Below are 25,796 nucleotides of genomic sequence, written 5' to 3'. Positions count from 1 at the left end.
TCCCCAGGTCATTAAATACTTTCCACCACATGATTTAACGACTGCATCGAATTGCACCCTGTGGATGCGCAGCACCTTAGCCATTCTCCTATGATTGACATTTGGGCTGTTTCCAGTTTTCTACCATTAGAAACAATGTCGTGATCAACATCCTTAAAGCTAAATCTTCATGCACAGTTGTGATGATTTCCCTTAGGATAAAGTCTCAGAAGTAGAATTGCTGGGTAGGCAAAATGTTAAAGCATTTGATTTATATTGCCACATTTAAAACAAAAAGTGTTGTACACAAAAACCTTATTTGAACAAGATGCTTTACCTGAAGGGAAATTTAGGATCAGTTTCTTTTTAATGATTCATCCCTCCTTAGAGACAAATTGCCATTACCAAATAGATGTATTGCTTTGACAGAATTAAAAGAAAAATATTGAAAATATATAAGTCATGCAAGAATTGTTTGCTGTTTTTAATTTTTGTTTAATAGTGAGAGCAAAATAATATACTGAAGAGATAACAAATGGAATGAACTTGCCACTAGTGGGGAATGGGGTATTTATATTTCTTCCTTTCCCCATTTGATATTGATTAAAATATTTTTTTAAGCATTATGACTGTGCACATATACCAGTATCTTTACATACAATGAAGGAGTAAGGGTAAATTTTTTTTAAATGGGGAAAATGTACCGTAGTAGTTGTAACGTTGCAGAGTTGTGAATGTCCTGTCTATGGGTGTGAGGGGGTTAAAGATCACCTTTGATTAGGCATCTCTAATATTCTGCTGGAACACATCAATCGTATCTCTTTCTGCATTTCCAACTGGGTCAATGTGTTCATTTGCTTGATTAGGTAACCTTCAAAACAACATGATCGTTCTCATTGAGAAGCTAAATCCTTAACAACAGGTTTTCTTTAGTTTATCAAGTGAGGTTCCATCTGTGCTGCCACCTTCGAATAATTTTGACCATTATTTTCAGTTTCAACTCCTTTCTAGGACTAATCCTTTGTTCCCACTTCATAGAAAGGTGCTAGATTGTCGCAGAAGGAACACAGATCACACCAGGAAGGGTGGAAGCAGGGCTTGGATAATTTTTAAATGAAAGGTCTGAAGTTTAAAAAAAAAAAAAAAAAGGTCTGAACTTTTAAGTAGAATGTGTATTATCTGCAATTTTTTTTATTATCTTCCAGTAACAATCAATAAGTGGACCCTAGCAAACAAGATAATTGATTCCTGGATTGATTTCACGTACTGGGAAGTGGTTAAATGTTTAGATGTTGGAGAAGCAACAAGACAAATCCATGAGTGTCTGACATTTTTTTTTCCTTCTTAGTCATAAGCACACCATTTTACAGTATGCATGTGGTGCTGATATTTTGTTTGAATATAATTTATGAGATCAGGGTCACAAAGACCTCTCACCCTTTCAATTCTGTGTTGGTATTTTCTCTGATTATTTGTATTTTATCAATGTCATTGAAATTTCCCTCAAAGAGAAATTCCTCATGCTGGAATTGGTGGTAAATACTCATTATTGAATGAAAGGTTGTTTTTCTTTTATGAAATTATTTTCTTCTGCTATTGTCTTTTGTCTAGTTATGGACTTTCCTTTTCATCCCTACCGTAATGTAATTCTTCTAAAGTTGAAAACAGCCCGAAAGAAACTTGGAGGGCATTCCAGGTGTTAAGAGTTCTTCTAACCTAGGGTGAATTTTGTAGCACCTGGGAATGGCATATTTTTACCTAGTCTGAGTGTTAAAGAAAGACAGTTCTGGTGCGAAATAGGATCATAATTTAAAAACAAGTCCCACCCCCTGCCCCCAGAGGGACTACCCTCTTTGCATTTATCTCCTCTTAGTGGTACTCTGTGCTTTTATTTGCCTGTAAACTCTATCTGAATCTGGTACCTGTTCCCACCCCTCCATCTGAAATTTTCTATACAAACTGAAAGGAACTGTTTTTCTGGGCAACAAATTAGGCTTCATATGAAAGGGGCTTTATCATGGGTTTGAATGAACAAAAATTGTACAGTTTTATAAAGATTTCATATATAGCCTCATAAAGATTTCTCTTTCCAATTTTAACAAAAAAACTGAATATAAATTTCATGAAATCTGGTTTAAATCTGACCACTAAAGAATAATTTTTAAATAAATTTATTTATTACTAAAAAACCTTAATATTTTAAAAAAATCCAGGTAATATTTTTTTCACTTTAATATTTCATATGCCTCTTGAGAAATTTTATAAGTTAACAAAGAAGTCCTATTTGCCTTTCTTGATATCAAGACTATTCGTGTAATATTTAAATTTATGTATTTATAGCTATTCTCTGCTTAAATAAACTCAACATATGAAAAATCCATATTTTAAATAAAAGATGATTGCTGAACAGTGTGGTGGATTTGAAATTTGAATTATTCACAAAAATACAAATTACCCTTAGTTTCACGTACCACTTGGATACATAAGGAACAGTTAAAATATTCTTAATTTATGCTCCTTAGGCTTACATGATTAAAATGCTAGTGTATTAAAAAAATCATTGCTCTTTGTTTGTACAGACTTATAACAGTTCCTACTTTTTTTCTCTCTAACAGATATAAGCTTACCAAAGTCGGCAACAATATGCTACACAGCGGCCTTGCTCAAAGCAAGGGCTGTCTCTGACAAGTAAGTGGATAGTAGACTGTGCAGTACAGATGCCGGTCTGGACCGAAGGAGATGTGTTGTCTCTGAGGGCTTTCTCTGCAAGGTTTTCTTAGTCTATGAGACCCCTGCTTATGGGCATGCATTTTCCAAAACCTGCATTTTCTTTTCTTTCACTACTAGAAGGAGGGAATGTATATCGCCAGGTATTGTAATGGTGTGTGGGTTCCTAAAGAGGGATTTGTATGAAACTCCATGCCTCTGAGGTGACTTTTTTTTTTTTTTTTTTTTGCCGGACAGTAGATACCAAAAGGCCTGCTTGGGACTTACACAAAATGCCTTCTTTGATTCATTTTTTTTGCATATTCCTCTTCCTCCAGCAGTCCAGGACGGGGTAGTAGTCATAACAAACATATTAATGTGGCAAAAGGGGATGGTCATCTCCCTTTCCTTACCTCATCAATTCCAAACTAACTCCCCACCCAGGATCCGTTTACCTTGAGTCACCATCACAGTGGGACATTTGCCCGTTTTGTTCAGGCAGGTGACTATGGTATAGAGAATTTCCATAAACACCCAAGATGACTGGCAGGTGAAAGAGAATAGATGGCTTAACTGGTTTTGAGTTCATAAACGCTTACACTTCCCGATACACTCCCTCGGTAGCACTGAAAAGCAGATAACAGGAAAAGAAAACAGCCTCTGCTGTGTCAGACAGGTTTGCTGTTAAGTGTGTGTGCACTTCAAGACCGAAGTAATTTTCTTTCATTCTTTTTTATCCTGTAGATCGCCAGTACCTACTGCAACATCTTTTCTCCCTACACAGCGACTCCAGCTTGGGAGGGCAGGGCCAGGGTTGTCACAGCTTCCCCTGTGGTGTCTGCCTGCCAAGCACAGCTCTGGAGTTAGCCCTGGGTGTGAGGTGAGAAAGAGATTGCATGGTCTGGTTTTTTTCATTCACTTGGGCAGGTGTCTCGCCCGCAGTTTGGGCATGCACACTCCCCCTGCCGGAACAGCCCCAAGCAGGCTTGCCTGCTGCTGAAGCTGCAAGACTTAACCCTCCATCGCAGCACTGACATTGGGTTGGGAGCCTCCTTTAAAATTCTCCCCAGTTCTGTTTTTAACCAAGTGCGCTCTTCTGTAACCTAGTTTTCTCTTTTTCCTACACTGTCTGCCCTTGTCAGTCCTACCCCCTCCCCTGACCTAAGCAGGTACCTCCTAGAAAACTTAGATTAGCTATTTAGACAGAGAGACTTGACAGCTGAATTTAATTCCTGCCGCGATTAGATGCAAGCACGCTTTCTGCTTCTGCTGGGGTTTTTGTTGGCCTCTGTCTGAGGGGTCACTCAGAGGTTCCGTGTAGTGGAGGTTTGGAGAGCTCATGCCTTTGGCTCGCTGTGGTTTTCTGGGCCCTTGATGTGTAGATGCCTTTCCAGGTTAATGCCCAAGCAGTGGTCCCAACTGGATGGTGTTTGTCTTTCTGCTTTTCAGATTCTCTCCCGAGGCTGCATCTCGGCGGGGGCTGAGCACAGCAGAGATGAATGCAGTAGAGGCCATTCATAGAGCCGTGGAATTCAATCCTCATGTGCCAAAAGTGAGTCTGTGGAATCCCCATAGGAACTCGTTATGATAGCAGAGAGTGTTCAGTGACCACAATGTCATGTCTCGAATGCACCAGTTATAAAAAAATGAATTGCAACCAATGAATGTTGAGGCCCTGTAGAGCCTATGCTTATTAGCCTTGTTTTTAAGTAAAAGCTGCATTCAAGAGGCTTTGGGGCCCATTTTCGGGCTTCATACAGTAAGGGTAAATTGATAGACCTAGCTTAGGCAGGCCAGGTCAGGAAGCCTGAAAGTGGCAAAATATGAAGATCCCAAGGGTGTTGATGCATTTGATAGGAATTGCACGCCAGTTATTGTCTTACTTAGAACCAACTCGAGAAATGAACCTTGTTGTGAATAAAAGTGGTAAAAAATACTAATCTGCCATTCTGTATCTCCATAAGTAAATGATAGTTAATCAGTATTGGCCAGCAAATAATGAGGAAAACCTCAAAATATGAAGAAGTAGTTTTCTTTTGACTTGTGAGTGCCATTTTAATAGGTATATATATAGTAGGAAATATTTGTCTTGTTAAGCACATGACTGACCTATTTATAAATATGCAATATTTCCCATATATTTTTTTAAGAATTTGATTTTAAGGGAGTCAAATCATGGCAGAGGATATTTCTGTAATCTTTTATTCAGAAGAGGGGTGTGTGTTCATGACTTACATGTATTTGAGTACCTGCTACGTGATAGGCACGTTGCTGAGGGCCATTTTCAGTTTCTTGATATTATAAATCACATTTTGACCTCTAGGAAACCTCCTGCAGTTCACATCAGGTACTACAAGACAGTTTTCTTGGCAAAATGTCTGATGAAGACTTTCACTGGTGAAAAATGACAAAGGAAGGCTGTTTTCTTGTTCTGTTGCAGTACTGTAGCAAAAGGGTGGGGTTGGGTGCGTGTCTGTGTGCCTGTGTGATGATTTATGGAGTTGCCTACTTTAATTTGTTGATATCCAGAGTGACAAAGATAAGTGATCTAATATCATTCCTGAGGTTTTACTCAGGTCACGGTCATCTTTTCACAAAACAGGAAATTGAAGAGTGGTGCACAGTGCCATATTTGCAAAAGGATGTATTTATCCACTCTAGTTTCAGTGGATAATGACCAACAGAGTATTTGTAGACTTAGGTATTGTATATAGGGTGGTATAAAATATATCTATTTAATATTTTTTCAGCTAAGTTAAAAAATGTTTATTCAAATTTGATTAAAATGTAAAACTAATCATGAAATTATTGTCCTGAATTACAGTAAACTTAGGTCATCAATTAATATTTATTGAATACCATTCTCTAACTACAGAGCTATTTTATGAGCTCGTAGCTCATAAAATAGCCTTAAAATAAATAAGGCTCTTTTAAAAGTAGTATTGGGCAATAGAGTCCTAGATTCTGAGACAAAAACTTGGGTTCCAAATCTGGCTCTGTCATTTATTAGCCATGGGATCTTGGGTTTAGCATCTCTGAACTCAAAGTTTTCCCTCATCTTCCAAATGAAGATAAAAATATAAGCCTCACCTATCTTCTGTGATAAAGATCAAGTGAGATAATATGTTCAAAGTTCTTTGAAAAAACTATATGTTTGTAAATTATTAAAATTATTAATATTTGGCTTGTCGGCAGGTCCTCAAGTATGGGACCTGAATCTTAATTTTTCCAGTTATACCAACCTGAGCCTTGTAATTCTGGGACACAAGATAGAAAACTGGAACAATACTTGTTAGTTAGATATTTTAATTGAAGCTGTCGTTTAATTCTAGATAATGGTCTTAAATGGTTGAGCCTCCAGAAGAGTAGTAAAAGCCCTAAGAAATAGTTTAAAGCTGCCATGGAAGAATTTACCTCAGTCAGCTGCATTCCACTTGCAAAACAGAAGTCTTCTAAAAGTGGAAATAGTTTGAAAAAGTTGAAGTAATTTGATTTCACTTTACCTTCTAATCATTAAGCTGAGAGAAGGTAGGGCATGTCAGTAAACTGATTCTCCATCACTTTGCTTTGTTGGTGACTGTGCTGAGGGGGAAACTTGTTTCCAAATCCTCCTCATTATTGACAGTTCTGTGGGGAAAAGGCCCTGTGAGCCACTGACCTCATATGTTCAGAATTAATCACAAACCTCTGGTACTCGTGTACCATATGCAGGCTGCTATAAACATCTTTTATACGTGTTCTGTTTTTTGGACTGCTTGCTAATACTTTAGCAGACATGCACACACACGTGCATACGTGCACACATCTGCGTGACCATGAATGCACATACACGTGCACACGCATGTATGTGTGTGTATATATACGTATATGACTTTTCAGGCAGAGAATAGCCTTAATTCTAATGAAACATCAGTGAAGGATATAAACACGTAGTTTCTTGTTGTAAGAAGGGATCTTAAATGTCATGTAGGACACCTTCCCATTTTAAGCTTAAATCTCTCCTCATAATGATACTATGATAATTATGTTTATTTTTGGTTTCTATTAATGTTTACTATGTGGCAAGCACAGTGCTAACTGAACTACATATGCCAACTCATTTATTTTTCATAACAACATTGTGAGGTGTATCATATTATTATCCCTGCTACGTAGATGAGGGCACTGCAGGTTTGGAGAGGTTAAGTAATCCGCTCTTGGTCACACAGTAAGTAAATGACAGAGCCTGAACTGATTCTGGGTTATCCAGCTCTTAAACGTCTCCCTCCACTGACCCCCACATCCCACCAGGTGGCAGACCAGCCTAGGCTTGAACCTTCAAATGATGGCGGCCACATCCCTTCCCAAGGCACTCAATTCCCTGTAGACAATTCAGATTTCTTCAGGATATTATCATGTCTTGAACACTGCCATAGCTTCTTTTCCTCTTTCACAGGAAGTTGTCAGTGGCCCACCACAGGAATTTTCAGTATATGCATGCTGTTTTACCCAATTATAGTCTGCTTGGAAGGAGAAAAAAATACCAAATATGATAACTGTGAACTGCCTTCCATAAATTTTCATCTTAGTTCCAACTGGTATCCCAGTAAGCACAGTTAATATTTCAACATCCAATGATAAATATTAGTTATTTACCCCAGGAGGGTTATTCTTAGGAACTCTCTTTCCCTGCAAACATGAGGAGTAGGGAGTATTTGCTCCTAAGCGCATCACAGGACCGGGAAATAAATAACAGTAGTAAAAAGCCATGGATCTGTGTTCTGAAGGAGAGCCTCTGAAGCCGTTAGATTCTAAACATGAGGACTTCTGAAGCTTTAGATTGCAGCAGATGATAAGGAGGAAGCAGCCCATAGGCTCATACTACAAATTGAATTGTGTTACTCCCCTCCCAAGGAAGTGCAGCAGTGTCCCCAACCCTATGGAAGGTACCAACTCCTTGGATAGTTCTTCAGGACCCCTCATGATCTAACCCAACTTGTTTTTCATTTTTTTCTAGATCCTTCCAACAGTCCACTAACTGTTCCAGAAACATTCTTCTCTTCCCTCTTTGCTTCTTCGGAGGCAGTCCTCCTCATCCTTCACCCCCACCATTACAAGTCACCACCAGGAAGCCTGTACTCTCCTTGCCCCAGAATCAGTCTTCCCCCTCTGGTCTCTCACTACAGTGCACTGATTATGTGCTTGCTGTTCACCTCTTTTTGAGAATGACTAGGGGTATTAGGATCTTAATCATGCTGGTGATTTTCAAGAACTGGGTACACAGTTGAAGAAGACAAATCTTTAAACCATTAGAGGACTTTCCCATTTAATGTGATTAAAATAGGAGTTTTGAGTTTAAAGAGAGTTTCTCCATTTTTTTAAAGAAAATTTCACTCATGTAATGCTGGACAAATGAAGGGTAAGTTCAGCTCTGTTCTATATCTTTATCTATGTATTGTTATGTTGTATTGCTATATACAGTTTAATGGATTTTTAGCTTCAGTTTTTTTCTTCCACTTTCCCGGAAAATGTGCTTCCTCACCTGCCCTGCTCTTGCTCAGCTGGACAAGGTTTACGTGGGAGGGGGGCACATTTCTATCAGTGATCCGTTACTTTACACAGATCTAAGTTAATTAGTGCTTATGTGCTCTTAGTATGCTCCACCTCCATCGCAAGGCTCTCCCTGTGAAGAGACACATTTTTGGTTTGCAGGATGTTACATTCACTCCTTCAGGGTGCTAAAGATAAATTTCATTTTGACAAATTTCCAAAAAAAGACTAAATTATTGGTTTGTTACAAGCAGTATTAGATATGGTTTTTCCCTCTGTAGTGGTATAATAATAATAATTTTTTTTATATTTGAGAAAAGAATTCATAATCCCATCATATCTAGTCATATTTAAGACTATTTTTTCTAGCCTTTTTTCTATGCATTTTTAATACTTAGGAATCATAATCACATAGCATATTCGTATTTTTAAAAAGTAACATGGGATACTTCAGTTGGACTTTATGGTTGGGAATTGGGGGTAAATTTATTCCTTCTGGGGGAGGATCATCAGATTTTCAGAGTTCTTTGACCTTAAAATGGTTATCCTCTAACTTAACAGTAAAGTGCAAGTCTTTTAGCCATGTGCCTTCAAACATTTTAAAATATTCTCTGGATGATTTACTTCTTTTTTTTGTTATAAAAAGCACATAACATAAAATCTACCCTATTAACAAATTTTTAAGTATACAGCACAGCGTTGTTAACTGTAAGCCCGTTGTTGTACAGCAGATCTCTAGAACATTTTCATCTTCGTGACGGACACTTTATACCAGTCGAACAGCAACTCTGCATTTCTCCCTCCTCCCAGGCCCTGGTAGCCACCATTCTACTTTCTGCTTCTATGCATTTTACTACCTTCGCTCCCTCATATAGGTGGAATCATGCAGTATTTGTCCTTCTGTTACTGGCTTATTTCACTTAGCATGATGTCCTCCAAATTCATCCACATTGTAGCATAAGGCAGGATTTCTTTCTTTTTTAAGACTAAATATTATTCCATTGTGTGTGTGTGTGTGTGTGTGTGTGTGTATATATATATATATATATCACATTTTCTTTATTCGTGCATTCATTGATGGAAATTTAGGTTGTTTCCACTTCTCGGCTATTGTGAATAATGCTGCGGTGAACATGGAAGTGTAAATATCTCTTCAGGATTCTGTTTTCAGTTCTTTTAGATGAATCCCCAAAAGTGTGATTGCTGGATCATGTTTTTAATTTTTTGAGGGGTCTTCATATCGGCTGCACCATTTTACATTCCCCCAACAGTGCACAGGAGTTCTAGTTTCTCCACTTCCTTGCTAACACTTGTCATATTCTATTTTTTTGATAGTGGCCATCCTAACATGTGTGAGGTGATATCTTATTGTGGTTTTGATTTACATTTCCCTGATGATCTGTGATGTTACCTTTTCATGTACCTGTTGATCATTGTATGTCTTCTTTGGAGAAATGACATTTCAAGTCCTTTGCTCACTCTTAAATCAGGTTATTTTTAAACATTGAGTTGTAAGAGTTCCTTATTTATTTGGATATTAACTCCTTTTCAGCTACGGTTTACAGATATTTTCTCCCATTTCATAGGTTGCCTTTTCACTCTGTTGATTGTTTCCTTCACTGTGCAGAAGCTTTTTATTTCAATGTAGTCCCACTTGTCTACTTTTGCTTTTGTTGCCAGTGCTTTTGGTATCATATCCAAGCAATCATTGTCAAGACCAGTGTTAGGAATTTTTTTCCACTATGTTTAACTCTCAATGCATTTTGAGTTGATTTTTGCCTGTGGGGTAAGATATGGGTCCAGTTTTATTCTTTTGCATGTGGATACCCAGTTTTTCCAGCAACATTTGTTGAAGAGAATGATTTGGTTCTTGCATCCTCTAATTGTAGACATCAAGTTGTGGTCAACTCCAATAGTGAACCTCTTTGGACATAAAGATTTTTTGGTCTTTAAGATTATTTTCTTAGGGTAAATTTACAGAATGAGAGTGACTGAGTAACATGTAGAAGCACTTCAGGGTTCTTGATATTTACTGCCAAGTTGCTTACCAAAAATTTGTAGCAGTTTACACTCCCATCAGCTGGTGACTCCTACTTTTCCATTTCATCACACCTTCGCCAGCATTTAGCAGTTTGTCTAAAAACAAAAACAAAACAGAGAGAGTGAGAGAAGGAAAAAAAAAAAGTGATGATTTTATTAAGTACAGATGGAATTCTGTTCTTTTAGTTTGCATTCCTTTGCCACTACTAGTAACGTGGAACATTTTCAGCCATGTGCGTGTCTGAATTGTCAGGCCAAGTATGTAGAGTTCCTATTATTACTGAGAAAACATTAATTACAATGATGGTGCACAGCATACCAACATAAAGGTAGGCAGACCTATCAAGTATTATTGAAAGAGTTCAAAAGTGTTCAAAACAAGGATACCCACTTCCTGTCCATGGGACCAGAGGGAAGTATGGGAAGGAGGAGTTAATGAGCTCCCTGCCTGTTTCCATTTTGATAAAATGGGGATAAGAGTGAAGTCTTCATAAGGTTGTTGAAAAGTAAGTGGAATTACACTGTGTAACTCGTTCAGTGCGTAGTAGGTGCGCGATACGTGCTGGCCCTTTCATCGCCGCTTCCCTTGTACCTTCAGCTCTATTTCTGCACTTGCATGCTGGGTGGAAGTAGAGGCTGCCTACAAACATGCATTAATGGTCCTTCTTGGACCCCCCTAGCCTGAAGAAGGATAACCAGAGAGTGTAACAGTGGCACTCCCGACCTGGAGTACCCACAGGTTCTCCTCAGGCCTCCAGATTTGAGAGGAGGCGCTAGCACGTTCTGGCTGCAGCTGTTGTCTTCAGGGATTTCCAGTTTGTAACTGCTGGCTAAGTCCTCTGCTGATTAAGAGGTACCCACTTCTGACCTCTGCCTTGTATTCTTGTTCTAGCATAGCCATTCCTGCTTCCGCCACCAAAAAAAAAAACCCCAAACAAAACAGGAACGACAAACTAATAACGATTTATTCTTTTTAAAGCAATAAACAGTTTTTCCCTCCTGACGCAATCTTATGTGAAACCTCAATGAACAAAGTAATTAAAAGTAGAACCGCTGTGATGAAACTGGAATGAGAAGTCTGGTAGCCCTGCAACCCCAAGGCACCTCTGCATACAGTTTAAAAAGTAACAGAAGCCTGTGAGCCCTCACCACCACCCCAGGAAAACCCCCAGCTTGCGAGGTCCCACGCATAGAACAGGAGGCCCTACACCCATGCTGGGCCCCAGCTGCTTGGGATACTTGGGTGTTGTGGGTGGAGCTATCGAGGGAGGAAAATCACCAGCACCGATGGGGGAAAGCTTGCTTCTTCATCTTGCCTAAAATCCCGGCACTATTAAACCTCGGGCTCGTCTTACTGGGCCCACCCAGGGACCGGCAGGGGGTGCAGTTGGCACCCTAAGGGTGCTGGCGGAAGGGAGCTCACCATGCTCCTAAAGCTTATTTACCAACACAGCAGCCTAGGCTTGACAGAATATTGAGGTGAAGATCTAGTTTTTAAGTTATATCGGAGTATGGAAAGAAATTCGTGAGAAAAATGGAGAGCAAAGAATGAAGAATGTTATGACAGAAATGCATTCCCATTAAAAATTTGCATTTTTTTTTTTTAAAAAAGCTCATATCATGTTAATCTAAAATTTCATGGGGATTTCGAAAGGCTCATGGGGGAAAACATCCTGGTAAATGTATATGCCAATGGAGTATCCACAGGACCTTGTTATCATGATGGAAATTCTATTTCTTGCAAACGCTAATGCAGGCCTCCCTTTATATCTTGGTAAAGCTGATTGACAGAGTATAAAATTGCTTTTTAATCCAATTTAGGAAACAAAATGTGTAGTGGGTTTTAACATTTAAAAATGCTTGAAGCGTGGAAGCAGAAACTCAGAATACCCTGGCAGATTGTCTGTGATATTGTATATCAATGGTATATTTCAGAAATATTATTTCAATATAAGTTTTTTTGAATTGAGTCATGTTTTGTTCCAAAGCTTTTTTGCATTAGAGTAAGGAGAATGTATTGTGGAAATATGACCCAGAGAAAAATGAGCAGAAACCAGTTTTTAGCAATGTATGTCAGGAATAGAAAGTTTCTAAGAGGTCTCCTTCTTTAATGAAAACCACTGTAGCTGCTCCCACCAAGGTCACTCCCGCCACGGCCTCCCCAGCTCATCCTCTCTCATGTCTCCTGGGCATTTGGTCCCACTGACCACTTTTTCTGTCTGAGGTCATCTAGGCTCCTCGCCACCTTCTCCTGTGCCACTCCCGCCTTTCTGAGCACTCTTTGCTTGCAGCGCTTCCTCCCTGCTCACCCTCAGGTTGGTTCTCCTTTCCTGCTTGCAGCCCTTCCGGGAGACCTCATGTGCTCCCACTGCCTCAGCCTCTCCCCGCACACCCAGACCCCTGTCTCCAGCTGCTCTCCCAGGCTCCAGACCTGCACACCTTCACTCCTCACTGCAGGCAGAGAAGTTTGGCAGGCACGACAGCTGTTTCTGTTACCTTCCCACTGCTAAGCCTTTTCCTCCTCTGGTGTCTTCATCTTAGCTAATGATCTCATATTATTCTAGTTTCCTAAACTAGAAATGTCACAGTGACCTTTGATTCCTTCTCTTGCCCTCAGATTCAGCCAGGCACCACGTCCAGGGGAAGTCCCCCTCCTCGGTTTCATCACCCCTCACTCAGACCATGACAGGAACTTTTTGACTTTGCTAACTTTAATCTCTTCCCTGTTGGGTGCTCCTACACGTGACTTGCCCATTTCTTTCAGAACCACAAACTGTACCAACTGACTTCTCAGTTGCCTACTGCAGAGGTTTTCAAACTGTCTCCCTAGGAGCCATAAGGGTCTTCAGTCTTCTTGTGGGTCCCTCCCCCAAGATCCCCACAGTTTTGTTTTACGTCACTTGCACATTCTGTTTGATATTTCTTTTTTTTCCTTTGAACAAATTTTTCGGTGTCTCAAAGTTTGAAAACCACGGAATAACTCAGGGTGAAGGTCACACTCTGGAGCATATCATGCAAGGCCTTTTACAACCACTTTTCCTGCTTCACTCCCTCGGAGAGTAGCATAACACCTGAGTTCCGGCGCAGGTTCCATCACATACAACTTGTGCAACCCAGGATGAGCTATTTAACTTCCCAAAGCGTCCATTTTTCCATCCGTAAAATAGGGATAATACTATCAGCTCCCTCACAGAGTTGTAAGGAGTTCCTGAGATAAGAAGCTTGACGCACGTTAGTGCTTCATCAGTGTTGGCAATTCCTGTCATGTTAGTACTCAAGCACCTCAAGATTGCAAGCCCAGTGTGTCCTCTGATGCTTTGGTACCCAGCCTTGAAGTGGCTTCTGCCTCCCCTCATCTTTACAGGTAAACCTTCGTTTATTTAGTGAGACTGACTCATATTTTCCTTTTTCTGTGAAGCTGTCCCAGAGACAATGCTCCCCATTTGCTTCCTGAGTACTAAGTATAGACCTCTTACTAAGGCAGTCATCATGTTGAATTTTATCGTTTCTTTGTACACGTGTGCGTGCGCACACACACACTCCTACAAAGATTAGGGATTAGCAAGGTAGTGACCTGACCTGATCATGTCCATGCCCTTGAGGTGAATTGTGGATGCGCCATATCTGTGCCCGTGGGGTAGACTGTGGGTGCTCCCACAGATGATCGTTAGAGAGCACTGTGGCCACTGCTGTATCTGTGCCCTTGGGGGACACTACGGCACTCCCATATCTTTCTTTGGGATATACTGTGAACACACTCATATTTTTTGAATGAAGCAAAGTAACTGATGAATAGATAAGTGAACCAGCAAGAAGCAGTTACCTTGAGAAGAGGACCCCTGAGTGGTACTACAGATCACCAGGTTGAATTTGGCATTTCAGCTTTGCTTTGTGTTTGTCTCCATACTGGTCAGTTGGTGACCCCTGGCAGCCAGTTCTCTTCAGCCGAACTGCTACTACTATAAAATTGCTGAAGTATTTTACCTAGAAACAGACTCAATCATCTGTGGGACACACATACACAAGAAATATAACCTCCACGGTAATTTAAATACTTCATTTTCTTGTTTGTTTGTTAACAAAAATAGCTACTATTTAGTGAATACTTATGTGCCAGGAACTGTGTGAATGCTTTACAAATATTATCCTATGTAATATTCAAAAGTTAAAACAGCAAGATGGATATTTTTATTATTCTAACAGGTGGACAACCTGAGATTGAAACAAATTAAAGAACTTGTCCAAGGTCTCTTAGCGGAATAGTAGAAACAGGATTCAAACAGTGATGCAAAGGGGCAGAGGGCAGATGAGGGGAGGGGGCCGGGGCCGGGGAACTGCGCACCTCAGACTTCATCGCAGCGTGGCCTGAGCGAGCCGAGGTTCCTGCGTCATTTTTGTCCTATTCCAGCGTGCATCTTACTGAGTCCAGGGTGTGGACAGCATTGAAACTCAGAATATGTAGCATGTCTTCCAAGTAGCACTAGCTGTGTTCTCTGAACCCTTTACTGATGTTTTAAAAACATTTTTTTCTGGGCTCACAGCCTCTTTCAGAGCCAGTTGCACCAAAGCACTGTACACATACGAAAAATTGCTCTCTCTGGTTATCTTGTTTGTTTGTGTGGTTTGCTGTTTATGTTCTTGATGCAAGTCTAGAAAATAGTTTTGTATTATATATATATATATATATATATATATATATATATATATATATATACACACACACACACACATGCACATATATATAGAGACAGAAAAAATATTAAAATGCTTATTATAGAAAACTTGGAAAGCATAGAAAAAGCACAAAAGAAATTAATATTCCATAAAATCAAATATTTTGCCACCATTAACATTCAATCTGTGACCTTCCAATGCTTTTAATGCCTACAGGTACATTTGTATTACCAAAATCATAATCTGTATGATACACTTGGTCTTTTCCTTCATGATATGTCATGAACATTTCCTCCTGCTAGTAAATATTCTTCTACTACCTGACTTTGGGGAGCAATTTGATAGCCATCATCTAAATGTACTGTTGTTTAATTAATCTGTTCTTTCTCGTTTTGTTTATTCCTGTATTTTTGCCAGTGATTTTCATATGACATCTGCTGTTGTCGGTATTGAAATCCTAAAAGGGGGTATGGATTTTTTGGCATTAATATCTGTGTGAAGGGTAATCATGGGATCATGTTCACTCTAATTATTATAGACTTTTAAGAGCTTAACAAAAGAGACCTGAGCAGTCACGTGTGGTAGTCTGTGACAGGGCACATCTCTCCTGACAGGAGAGACGGCCTCTGCTCACAGACCTCCAGTAGGCACTACTCAGCTCCTCTTTGCCTGTTCTAACGTTGTATGTTCCTATCTTGGGCATAGGAACTAGATTCTGACACAAATAGATTTTGAAAAGTTCCTTCCGAAACCTTTAGAAGCCTTGCTTCAAGATCAATGTGATTTGAGAATCTGGGAAGGAAGTTAGAGGCAGGATGGCAAGCAAGATAGCGCAGGATGCTGGCTTAGCTAATAGAAGCCAAGTAACTATTGCAGCCGGGCAGGGAGTGTTCTCTGATTTGCAAGCTACAGTTATTCTAATTGATTTCTGCATACTTGTGGATAGGGATCTGCCCTCTTCCATTTATTTTTCTCTCAACAAGTAAGATGTGAAATGTTGCTCCATGCCTTTCTAATTTAAATGTTGCACATGTTGAGAACCGATCTTGCCAGCCATTTTAAGCCTGGCCAGAAACATAACACATTGTTGTTATTAGCCTTCATTATTTGGTTAGAGCCAACATTTTGTTTGGAACTATGCTGCAGTATAAATCTCCTTTATAGACATAACCTATTTCTGCCATAAAGTAGATGCGATGAGAAGGCAGCTGAGTTTCCTTGGTGAGTTGCTCTAGTTAGTCTCACGAGGCTGTTGAGGCCAGGGATGCTCATTTTGAGAGACTTCTTGGGAAATGAGATTCATGTTCTTGAGGACTTATAATTGAGCTGAGGAGAAGGACACACGGATAACTAATCTAAGGTGGTTTGTGAAAAGTGCACATATACAAAGATCAGAGGGAGCTTAGGGGAGAAAGAGAGCATTACCTCACGGCTCACATTGGGTGGCTATGGACGACGTCCTTGAAGCCATATGCACCACGTTCAGTCTGCAGGCTGAGTAAACCATCTGTCTCACACACACGTGCACTATTGCTTTCCAAATGTTATGTAGATGCCCTGGTGGCCAACAGTAGTTTTAAATGAATTCTTGTATCATTACTATTTATTGTAACTATTTGCCATACTGTGTATTTTTGATCAATAGATTCCACACTTACAGTTTCTATCATGGGCATCTGTGAAATTTTTTCATGTTAAAAATTGTTTCCGTTACTTCAGGATTAGAAACTTCCATTGTCTGAAGCAGTGCTGTCCACTAGGACTTTCTGTGATCACGGAAATGTCTCTACATTGTCCAGTAGGGTAGTCATTAACTCCATATAGCACTCGAGGACTTGAAATATGACTAGTGGGACTGAGGAACTGAATTTTTAATTTTATTTGATTTTAATTGATTTAAATTTAAATAGACACACATTAAATAGAGGCTACCATATTGGACAACACAGATCTAACATATCCCTTTGTAGATAATTTTCTAAAAATCCTCCCTCTTTCCCCAAGTTTCCTCTGCCACGCCCCTTCCTAGTTTGTTTAGACTTCTACCCACATGTGGGTGGCTGCCAGGCCTACTTCTTCTCAGGTGCTCCTATTCCTGAAGGTTCCTTAGCCCAAGAGAAGAGTTCTCTCACAGATGTGACTTTGAAAGCCTTTCCTAATCATAGAAATGAAAAGGAATGGTGTGCTCGCTTCGGCAGCACATATACTAAAATTGGAATGATACAGAGAAGATTAGCATGGGCCCTGCACAAGGATGAAATGCAAATTCGTGGACCGTTCCATATTTTTGAGGGCGTGAAGAAAAGGGAACCCTCCTGCACCGTTGGTGGGAATGTAAATTGATACAGCCACTATGGAGAACAGTATGGAAGTTCCTTAAAAAGCTAAAAATAGAACTACCATAAGACCCAGCAATCCCACTATGGGGCATAAACCCTGAGAAAACCATAATTCAAAAAGAGTCATGTACCACAGTGTTCACTGCAGCTCTATTTACAATAGCCAGGACATGGAAGCAACCTAAGTGTCCATCGACAGATGAATGGATAAAGAAGATGTGGCACATATATACAATGGAATATTACTCAGCCATAAAAAGAAATGAAATGGAGGTATTTGTAATGAGGTGGATGGAGTTAGAGTCTGTCATACAGAGTGAAGTAAGTCAGAAAGAGAAAAACAAATACTGTATGCTAATGCACATATATGGAATCTAAGAAAAACGGTACTGATGAACCTAGTGGCAGGGCAGGAATGAAGACACAGGTGAAGAGAACGGACTTGAGGACACAGCGGGGGGAAGGGGAAGCTAGGACGAAGTGAGAGAGTGGCATTGACATATATACACTACCAAATGTAAAATGGATGGCTAGTGGGAAGCAGCCCCATAGCACAGGGAGATCAGCTCGGTGCTTTGTGATGGCCTAGAAGGGTGGGATAGGGAAGGTGGGAGGGAGCCGCAAGAGGGCGGGGATATGGGGATATATGTATACATATAGCTGATTCACTTTGTTGTATAGCAGAAACTAACACAACATTGTAAAGCAATTATACTCCAATAAAGATGTATAAAAAAAAAGTTGACTATTTGGTAGGCTATAAATAATTATTAGAAACTCAGAAGTCAAAGTCTTATTCTAGGGCACTCATTAAGCAAGAAATTTTCCCTTTCCTTTGTTCTCCTGATGATTATTTAAAAAAATTAATAGAGTTCATAGCATTTTACAAGTTATGACTCTTGGGGCCTTCTAAAATCATCATGGACAGTAGCAGCCTATGACATAATGGCTTCTATTAAGGTAGAATCACGAGATGATATATCTCTGAACATAAAATTCTCCTTTATATTTATATATTTATTATATCAATAGATACAGTGCTAGTTGGATTACTAGGTAATTCAAAATCATTATTTTTCCCAAAAGATTTTTGTCGTTCACTGTTTTAAAACAAGATGAAGGAAGAAGGCAGTAACATGTAGAATTCAAAAAAGCGCATGAACTCATGCTTGAGGACCTCGCATCAAAATAATGAACACCTTTCATGGACCAGCCTGGGAAGACGTCTTCCTGTCGAGGAGGGCCTTCAAGCCCACCCGCTCCGCAAGTGTGAGGGCTGCTCTCCGCTGCTCTCAGGGTGGGCTCTCGCTTCCTGCTCTTCCTGCTTTGAGGCCTAAGGCTTGGAGCTTTCTTCAGATACCAGACCCAACGCAAGGAAAGTTTCATTTGCTGAACCGAGAGACCAGAATGTGTCCACCCGGCTCCTGCTGGGCGGTGCGCCTCGACGCCAAGCACGCCAACAGGAGAGGAAGCTTAAAGGCTGCTGCGCCCCACGTGCCCAGTGTGTGAACCCACAGCGAGATGAGAGCGAAACATTGATGGGTGTCTTGTAACCTCCATTCTGTGGATCCGGATTCTTCCACTCTTCACCCTCTTTCATAAATTTCCTCCGACAGATGAATCCACAGTTGTTTCTGACATTAAAATTGTTGGACATCTCTTCTCATAGCACCTCCTTTCTCTGTATTTGTGCTGTTTTCATGAAACACATACCTCTGTGGTCTGCTAATCTCCATTTTATAGGAGATGACTGGGTTGTTGTGACGGTGGTTGGTGGTGTGTGTGTGTGTGTGTGTGTGTTGGGGACGAATCCGGAGGGGAGTTGGTGAGGAGTGGGGCACGGGGAACACCAGCTGGCAAAGACAAGTGAGCATCTGCAAATATAAAATACCGGCCTGAATCTGCTTCCCTTTCTATTCTATAGTAAACACAAAAGAATACAAACGGAAACTTAGTCTTCTGTGAGCCCCCAGAAAGAATATCCATTCTTGCCCTGCGCTCCTGAGACCCCTGAAGTGTTTCGGAAAGGAGCCGAAAGAACAATGTGGTTTGGGGTCTGTACTGCTCCCCTCCCTTGGGTCTTCCTGTGCCCAGGCTGCCACCCTTCCTCCTCCAGCACCTGAGCAGCTATGGGTGACCCTTTCCGCAGGACTAGAGCCTTCTCCTTGATAGATCTGTGAGGAGAAACTAATGGGCAGTGCTGGTCATCCTCAAGTCTCTCCAGTGTGGTTGGTTTAGTCATATGACTTCTTAACCTTCATGTGTTTGTTTTATGTATTTTCATTCTGGTTACAAAATTATACCAAATTATTGTGTCTTCTAAATTTTCCTTTTTGCTGTTTGAGTCTGTATACGTATATATATATATATTTCTTTGATTAGAATATCTTAGCCTGAAAGCCTCTGATCTTCACTGTAGGAAACTAGTACAAGGCTAATTATCTGTCAGCAAACTTTGGATTGCTGGATGTTTCAGTAATTGCCTTCAAATGTAGTAATGAGGTTGCAGGTTTGATTAAATGCTTACAAGCGGCGGCTTTAGGGAAATCAACCTCTCCATTTTCAATATTGAATTCCAAATTACTGTGTATTAACACATCTGTCTCCTGCCTTTTTTAATTTCAGTACCTACTAGAAATGAAAAGCTTAATCCTGCCCCCAGAACATATCCTGAAGAGAGGGGACAGTGAAGCAATAGCATATGCGTTCTTTCATCTGGCACACTGGAAGAGGGTAGAAGGGGCTTTGAATCTTCTGCATTGTACGTGGGAAGGCAGTAAGTAATTTTCTTTCTTTCAAATGTTTTTAAAGCATGAAAAGATGCTAAAACTGTTTTTACCCTGAGTGTTCACGATGAATGATGAAGATTTGCATATCTATAGCTCTCCTTCTCTGTGATATTCCATCACCCAGAGATGGTTAATTACTCAGGCTCTCTAGTTTCCCAGTGGTGGCAGGTGTTACTGTGGTGATCCCATCTCTGCAGCTCAAAAAGGCAAGTTTATACAGTGGATGGGGTGAGTCTGGGCTGTCCTGGCAGAGGTGCATTTTACAGCTGGAAAACCCTCTTTGGAGACCTGGACAGCCCCTCAGCACCATGGGAACCTTTGGCGTGGGGTCAGGCCTCGTGCTGGGCTCTGATGACCGCTTCTGGATGGCCTTTCTGGGAGGGTTGGCTGAAGAGCCACAGTCATCCTCCAGGAGAGCTGGGTTAGCCAAACATAAACGAGCAGCGGTTATGCTTCAGAACAAGAGCAGTGGCCGCTGGCCTCCAGTACGGTGGCAGGTGTAGCATTGTGCGTTAAGGGATAAATGCCTGTTAGATGGATGTGGGGATAAACTGATCTGAGCACGAGCTGGGCACCGTCATTCCGTGTAAGGAGAAGTGGCTCTAATGGTGGGTGAGACGTGCTCCCTGCCCTGGAGAAGCATTTCCTCCAGTTGGGAGGAGTAATCAGCAGCATGGAGCCCCTGCCCAGTGACTTTTCAGAAAGGAGAGGCCTGTGGGGGGGAGCAGTCATGGTTAACCTTATGGGTCATATGAGATTTGAACCAAGCCTTGAAGAACTGGGACAGTATTATAAGCAAGGACACTGTGAACAAATGCTAAGTGGTGGGGCTGTTGGGGAGAATGAAAATTAAGGAAAAAGGCTCAAGATTGTGGATTATTGGACCACATAGATATTAACACTCTGTTATCATTAATTTAAGCAAAACAAACACAACATGTAGCATGGGGTTTTTTTTCCCCCCTCTCATGGGGAAAAGAAATATTAGAGTCTTCTGATAATTTTTCCTTAGTTCACTCCTACTCTGATCAGCCTCACGGATGAATGTCTTTTTAATCCCTTTCACTGTTTATCTTTGCTCCTTCCATTTTCATTTTGCTAATCTTCTGCTCTTCCCTTTTCCTGCCCTTCCCTAACCCAGCAGGAATCTAAACTGGTGCAGGAAGGGAGGGGGGCAGCCAAATGAGATGGAGTAAAAGTAACTTGACAGAGACTCAGGTTGATTGAAAGTTTTTTGTGTAGTTGTTTTGAAAATATTTCTTTAGAGAATTGATAGCGGGTGAAGTTAAATCATTTACTATTTATAACTTGAGGGCCATCGACTTGACCGATGTTTCTACCCCTGCTCTGTAAGTGTGGTAACATACTCCCGGTGTCCTGGCCCTGCTATTTGGATATGTTAATGCAGCACACTCTGCTCAGGGTGTGTGTGGACATGTATGCAGTCCCCTCTGGCTTGGGCTTCTTGTTGCATTTAAAGTGTTCTATCCAGATGAGACAAAAGGAATTTTTATTTAAACGTGAGAAAGGGACAGAAAAAGCCCAGCAAGATTGAACATAAGAGGCCTCACCTAGTGTTAGTCGTGGTAAAATTAAATGGACAAACCGACTTAACCAAATAAGAATGTATTTATAGATCGCGGTACCTTGGAAACATAGTAATAGAAGCTTATTGATTGGATCTAATTGATAAGAAAGTTACCAGTCCTATAGAAAAGGTCAAAAGCGGGTGGGCAGAAGTGATGAAGACACAGTGTTAGGAATGGCATAACTATTAAAAAAAAAACCATGAGGAAATTCTGTTTGGAAGTTAGTTACCCATATAATCATATAACAATAGGGAGATGCTCTGGAGCAACTGGGAAGGACAGTGAGATCGTGAGAAATGTGAAGTCACATAGTGAACCCCACATCAAGCAGTGTAGTACCTCTGGGGGGATGTAATTACCTCAAATTAGACGGGTGGAACACTTTATTAGAATAAAAAGAAGGGGTGAGTTTTTTGTTTTGGTTTTTTTGTTTCTTTGTTTGTTTAACATCTTTATTAGAGTATAATTGCTTTACAATGCTGTGTCGTTTCTGCTTTATAACAAAGTGAATCAGCTATACGTATACATATGTCCCATCTCTTCCCTCTTGCATCTCCCTCCCTCCCACCCTCCCTGTCCCACCCCTCTAGGTGGTCACAAAGCACCGAGCTGATCTCCCTGTGCTATGCGGCTGCTTCCCACTAGCTATCTATTTTACATTTGGTAGTGTATATATGTCCATGACACTCTCTCACTTTGTCCCAGCTTACCCTTCCCCCTCCCCGTATCCTCAAGTCCGTTCTCTAGTAGGTAGGGGTGAGTTTTTAGACATAAAACAGTGTGCAAGGTAGTCAGGGGCCTATAGGAGAGACAAATTCAGCATCTGATCCTTATAGATAATTAAGAACCAGGAAGTTACGCTGCTGTTCAGTTTTCATAAAGAGAGCCATACCATTCAGTTTTAGAAAGAAAAGAGAACCATGAGAGTGCTTACCAGGTGCTAATTACCTTGGAGGATCCCAAGAACCTTGAAGAGTGTTTGTGTAACAGTGTAATTCACAGAGGGTTTGTATTTCCATCATTTCATGGACTCCTGATAAATTTCTGAGTTAGGCAGGACAGAGGTGGCCATCTTAGTTGATCAAGAGAGGAACAGGTTCATTGAGGTGAGTAACTTGTTGAATGTCCTGCCAGCACTGTTGGTAGAGCCAGGTTCACTTTTTCTTCACTGCTCTTTTCTATAATACCAGCTATTTAAGCCTTTCCTGAATAGATTAAGGTTAAGAGGATCAGCCATCTCTGAAACATTTGTTTAGAAGCCCTCAATTTACACCACTGCTTACAGACTGGGGTATACCTATGCCCTTTCTAGTGTTATGAAAGTTAATCATTCTATATAAAATTATATTTTTGTTGTTAAATATTGACATAAACATTTTAACTATAGAATGAGCCCAATTCTATAAAAAAATACATTCTATATATAAACAAAGGTGTAAGAGACTGGAAATAAATACATCTTTAAGTAGATTTTAAGTGATTTTTTTTTCCTATTTGTATTTTTCAAACTTTCTACAACAAGCATATATATTTTCTACAAGCATAAATATGCATGTGTATATATGTGTGTGTGTATATACGTATATGCATGTATTTAGAAAAATAATCTTTCATTACAAACAGTTTTGGTCTTTTTTCAAAAACAAAGCTATAAATCTGTCTTGCAATTTAGAAGAAAGAATTACCACTCCAACTTTAGATAATTGTGTGTAATTGGTTGACAAACCTTCTAGATCTGTGTCCATTCTAAGTTAAATGGAGGCATCAGGGCTCTGGATTTTAAATCAAAAGGACTTGGATTAGAATTCTGACTTAGCTACCTATTAACTGGTATTAACTTACCCATTTTTTGAAAACTGTGAAGCACTGAAGATACTGAATGCCATCACCCCATCCCAGATTAGTGGGCTTCAGGGCAGTTGCCCTCAGGGCGGCTACAGTACCAGAACCGCTCCCTCTCCCTCTCTGAGGTCAGTGGGGCTCCCCTAGACGGCCTGTGCCTGAGCGCAGGAGGCTGCACTTCCTCCAGTTTACCACTGGGTGCCGCATTTTGACATCTCCAGCCTCAGGGTCTAGGTTTTCGCCTTTAAATCATTTTTTTCTTCATTCTGAAATTTAAGGCCATTCCCCAACTCCCTTCCAGTTTCCCCTTTTCATTAGAAAGATGATTCAGGGAGGAAGGTAACAGTGCCTCATTTCACCAGGTTCCATGTTAAAAGTGAGTATTCTTTTAAAAAGTCAGTTTATCTTTTAGAAAAAATTTTAAAAGCCTGACTTATGTCAAAAGTGTTAGTTAGGGGTAGGGATGAGGTATATTTTTCTTTGCTTTTTAATGAGTTTATTATGTTGGAGCATTAGTCATCTTGTGGAATTAAGTGAGTTTCCTACCAATCAGGCTGAAATAACTCACATTTTTGTTAAAACCCCAAAGTCCAGCTGATGCATGGCAGAGATTGTTTGGGTTTGAAACATATGGTGGTTTAAAAAAAAAAAAACACACACAAAAACGGAGTCCTCAACCACAAATACATCAGCATTTCAAAGGTTTGTAAAATATTTGATTCATCACTGTCCCAGCCCCTGAAATTACACAATATGTTCCTCAAAGTCAAGATAATGAAGAAATGGGGAAAGTTTTAATTTATAAGATTTAAAAACATGTTTCTTAGTTCATTACACAGCTGCCACATTATCTGAATTATATTTATTTTAAACACTGTAGGTTCTGGTTACGCTCACACACGTGCACACACACGACTGCAAGTATGTGTTGAATGTGTAAAACATATATGAATGAGGGATCTCGTTTGAATTGTGTCTTATTTACAATGGTATTGCGCCTTATGGGGCCCTATTTTAAAGGGCACATCTTCTATTTTACCTGTATTAAATACTGATGTGGCCTTATCTCCCTTCTACCTTGATCTTTTCAGGGCTCTGTTTTGGCTGTACTTATTTTATAAAGCAGAATAGTCTGCTGACCACAACTATGAACTTTAAGATTTAATTTTCAGGTCCTATATATCAGAAGGCTAGAATGCCATGGGGTAAATCACTTAGCTTTTCTTTGTTTCCATTTTTTTCCACTTGATCAAGTAAGACTCTTTATTTTCTTTTTGGAGATTTTTTTTCCAAAGAATTCACTAAATAATGTATAAGATTTGAAGGTGGTGTTTTTTAGGGGGACTAGGCAAAGTATTTCCTTTGAGAGGAGAAAATGGTCCATTGTTGAAGCAAAGGATGAGATTCTGATTCTAATTTATTCTCTTTGAACCTGATGGTAAATGCTTCTTGCTGTAAGATGTGGTCCTTAGGGCATTTCCTCTAACCAAACCTTTCCTCCAAAAGCCTGGCACCTTTGGGACTGCTAAAGAGAAATTCTTCCACCCCTCACCCCATAGATCTAAGGCTAAATTTTATAATTTAGGAGAAAACAATGGCCAGCTAAAGTCCCTGGCCATAGCCAACTTAACACTAGTAGCCGGACTCCAAATATTATTCAACGCTTCCCCACCTACTGCCCAGTAGAACCAGCTTGCTCCTTTCAGTTATTAAGTTTTGAGCAGCTGACCGTTTGGATCCACTGGGGTTTTTAAAGGGAAAAATTCTGTTTCTGCCCTATTGTGCATTAACTTATTCATTCCTTTATTCAGTTAACATTTATTGAGTCCCTCCTTTGTGCCAGGCATTCTTTTGGGGATACCAAGATGAGTCAGACTCTGAAACGCTTTGAGAGAAACATTAATGTGTGTGTGTGTGTGTGTGTATACACGTATTCTCACATATACATACACACACATTTATAATATATAGTGTGGATACAAGCAGTGCTATCATGGAAGCAGGAACAGAGTGTTATAGAGTGTTGCAGGTCTCTAACAAATTAGTGAATCTGCTATAAAACTCTAGAAGTTTTCTTCAGAATTGGAATGGAACATCATGTAATCTAACCAAAGGAAAGTGGTTTTCCCAAGGCCATATAAGTAGATAGTGAAAAAATGTGGATCAGAACCCAGGCTTTTGACTTTTGAATTTTCCTTATTGTGCCCAAAGCCTCACAAAAGACAAAGAGCCTTTATGGCCAGTTGCCTGCATTACAGTCAAAAGTGAGAACATAAAATGTGTATTTTGGGGCTTCCCTGGTGGCGCAG

General features: G+C 40.2%; 1 protein-coding gene and 1 non-coding gene across 11 annotated transcripts in view; both read left to right on the top strand.

Annotated features, from left to right (window-relative positions):
* ST7 (suppression of tumorigenicity 7) overlaps positions 1-25,796 on the top strand; it is a 263,596-nt gene that overhangs the window by 223,113 nt on the left and 14,687 nt on the right. For 7 of the 10 annotated variants that reach the window (XM_059933537.1, XM_059933535.1, XM_059933536.1 and 4 more), the window contains 3 exons: positions 2,595-2,667; positions 4,135-4,237; positions 19,893-20,043. In XM_059933537.1, coding sequence (XP_059789520.1) covers positions 2,595-2,667; positions 4,135-4,237; positions 19,893-20,043 — 327 coding nt within the window. Of the gene's footprint in view, positions 1-2,594; positions 2,668-3,429; positions 3,566-4,134; positions 4,238-7,681; positions 8,078-19,892; positions 20,044-25,796 lie in introns of those variants that run through there. The other 3 variants (XM_059933542.1, XM_059933543.1, XM_059933544.1) reach the window with 3 other exon arrangements.
* On the top strand, positions 17,111-17,217 carry LOC132372294 (U6 spliceosomal RNA). Its single transcript, XR_009505162.1, has one exon. It is a non-coding gene; the product is annotated as a U6 spliceosomal RNA (small nuclear RNA).

The sequence above is a fragment of the Balaenoptera ricei genome, chromosome 9 (genome assembly GCF_028023285.1).
Source record: "Balaenoptera ricei isolate mBalRic1 chromosome 9, mBalRic1.hap2, whole genome shotgun sequence".
NCBI lineage: Eukaryota > Metazoa > Chordata > Mammalia > Artiodactyla > Balaenopteridae > Balaenoptera > Balaenoptera ricei.
This window is presented reverse-complemented; position numbering and strand designations above follow the sequence as displayed.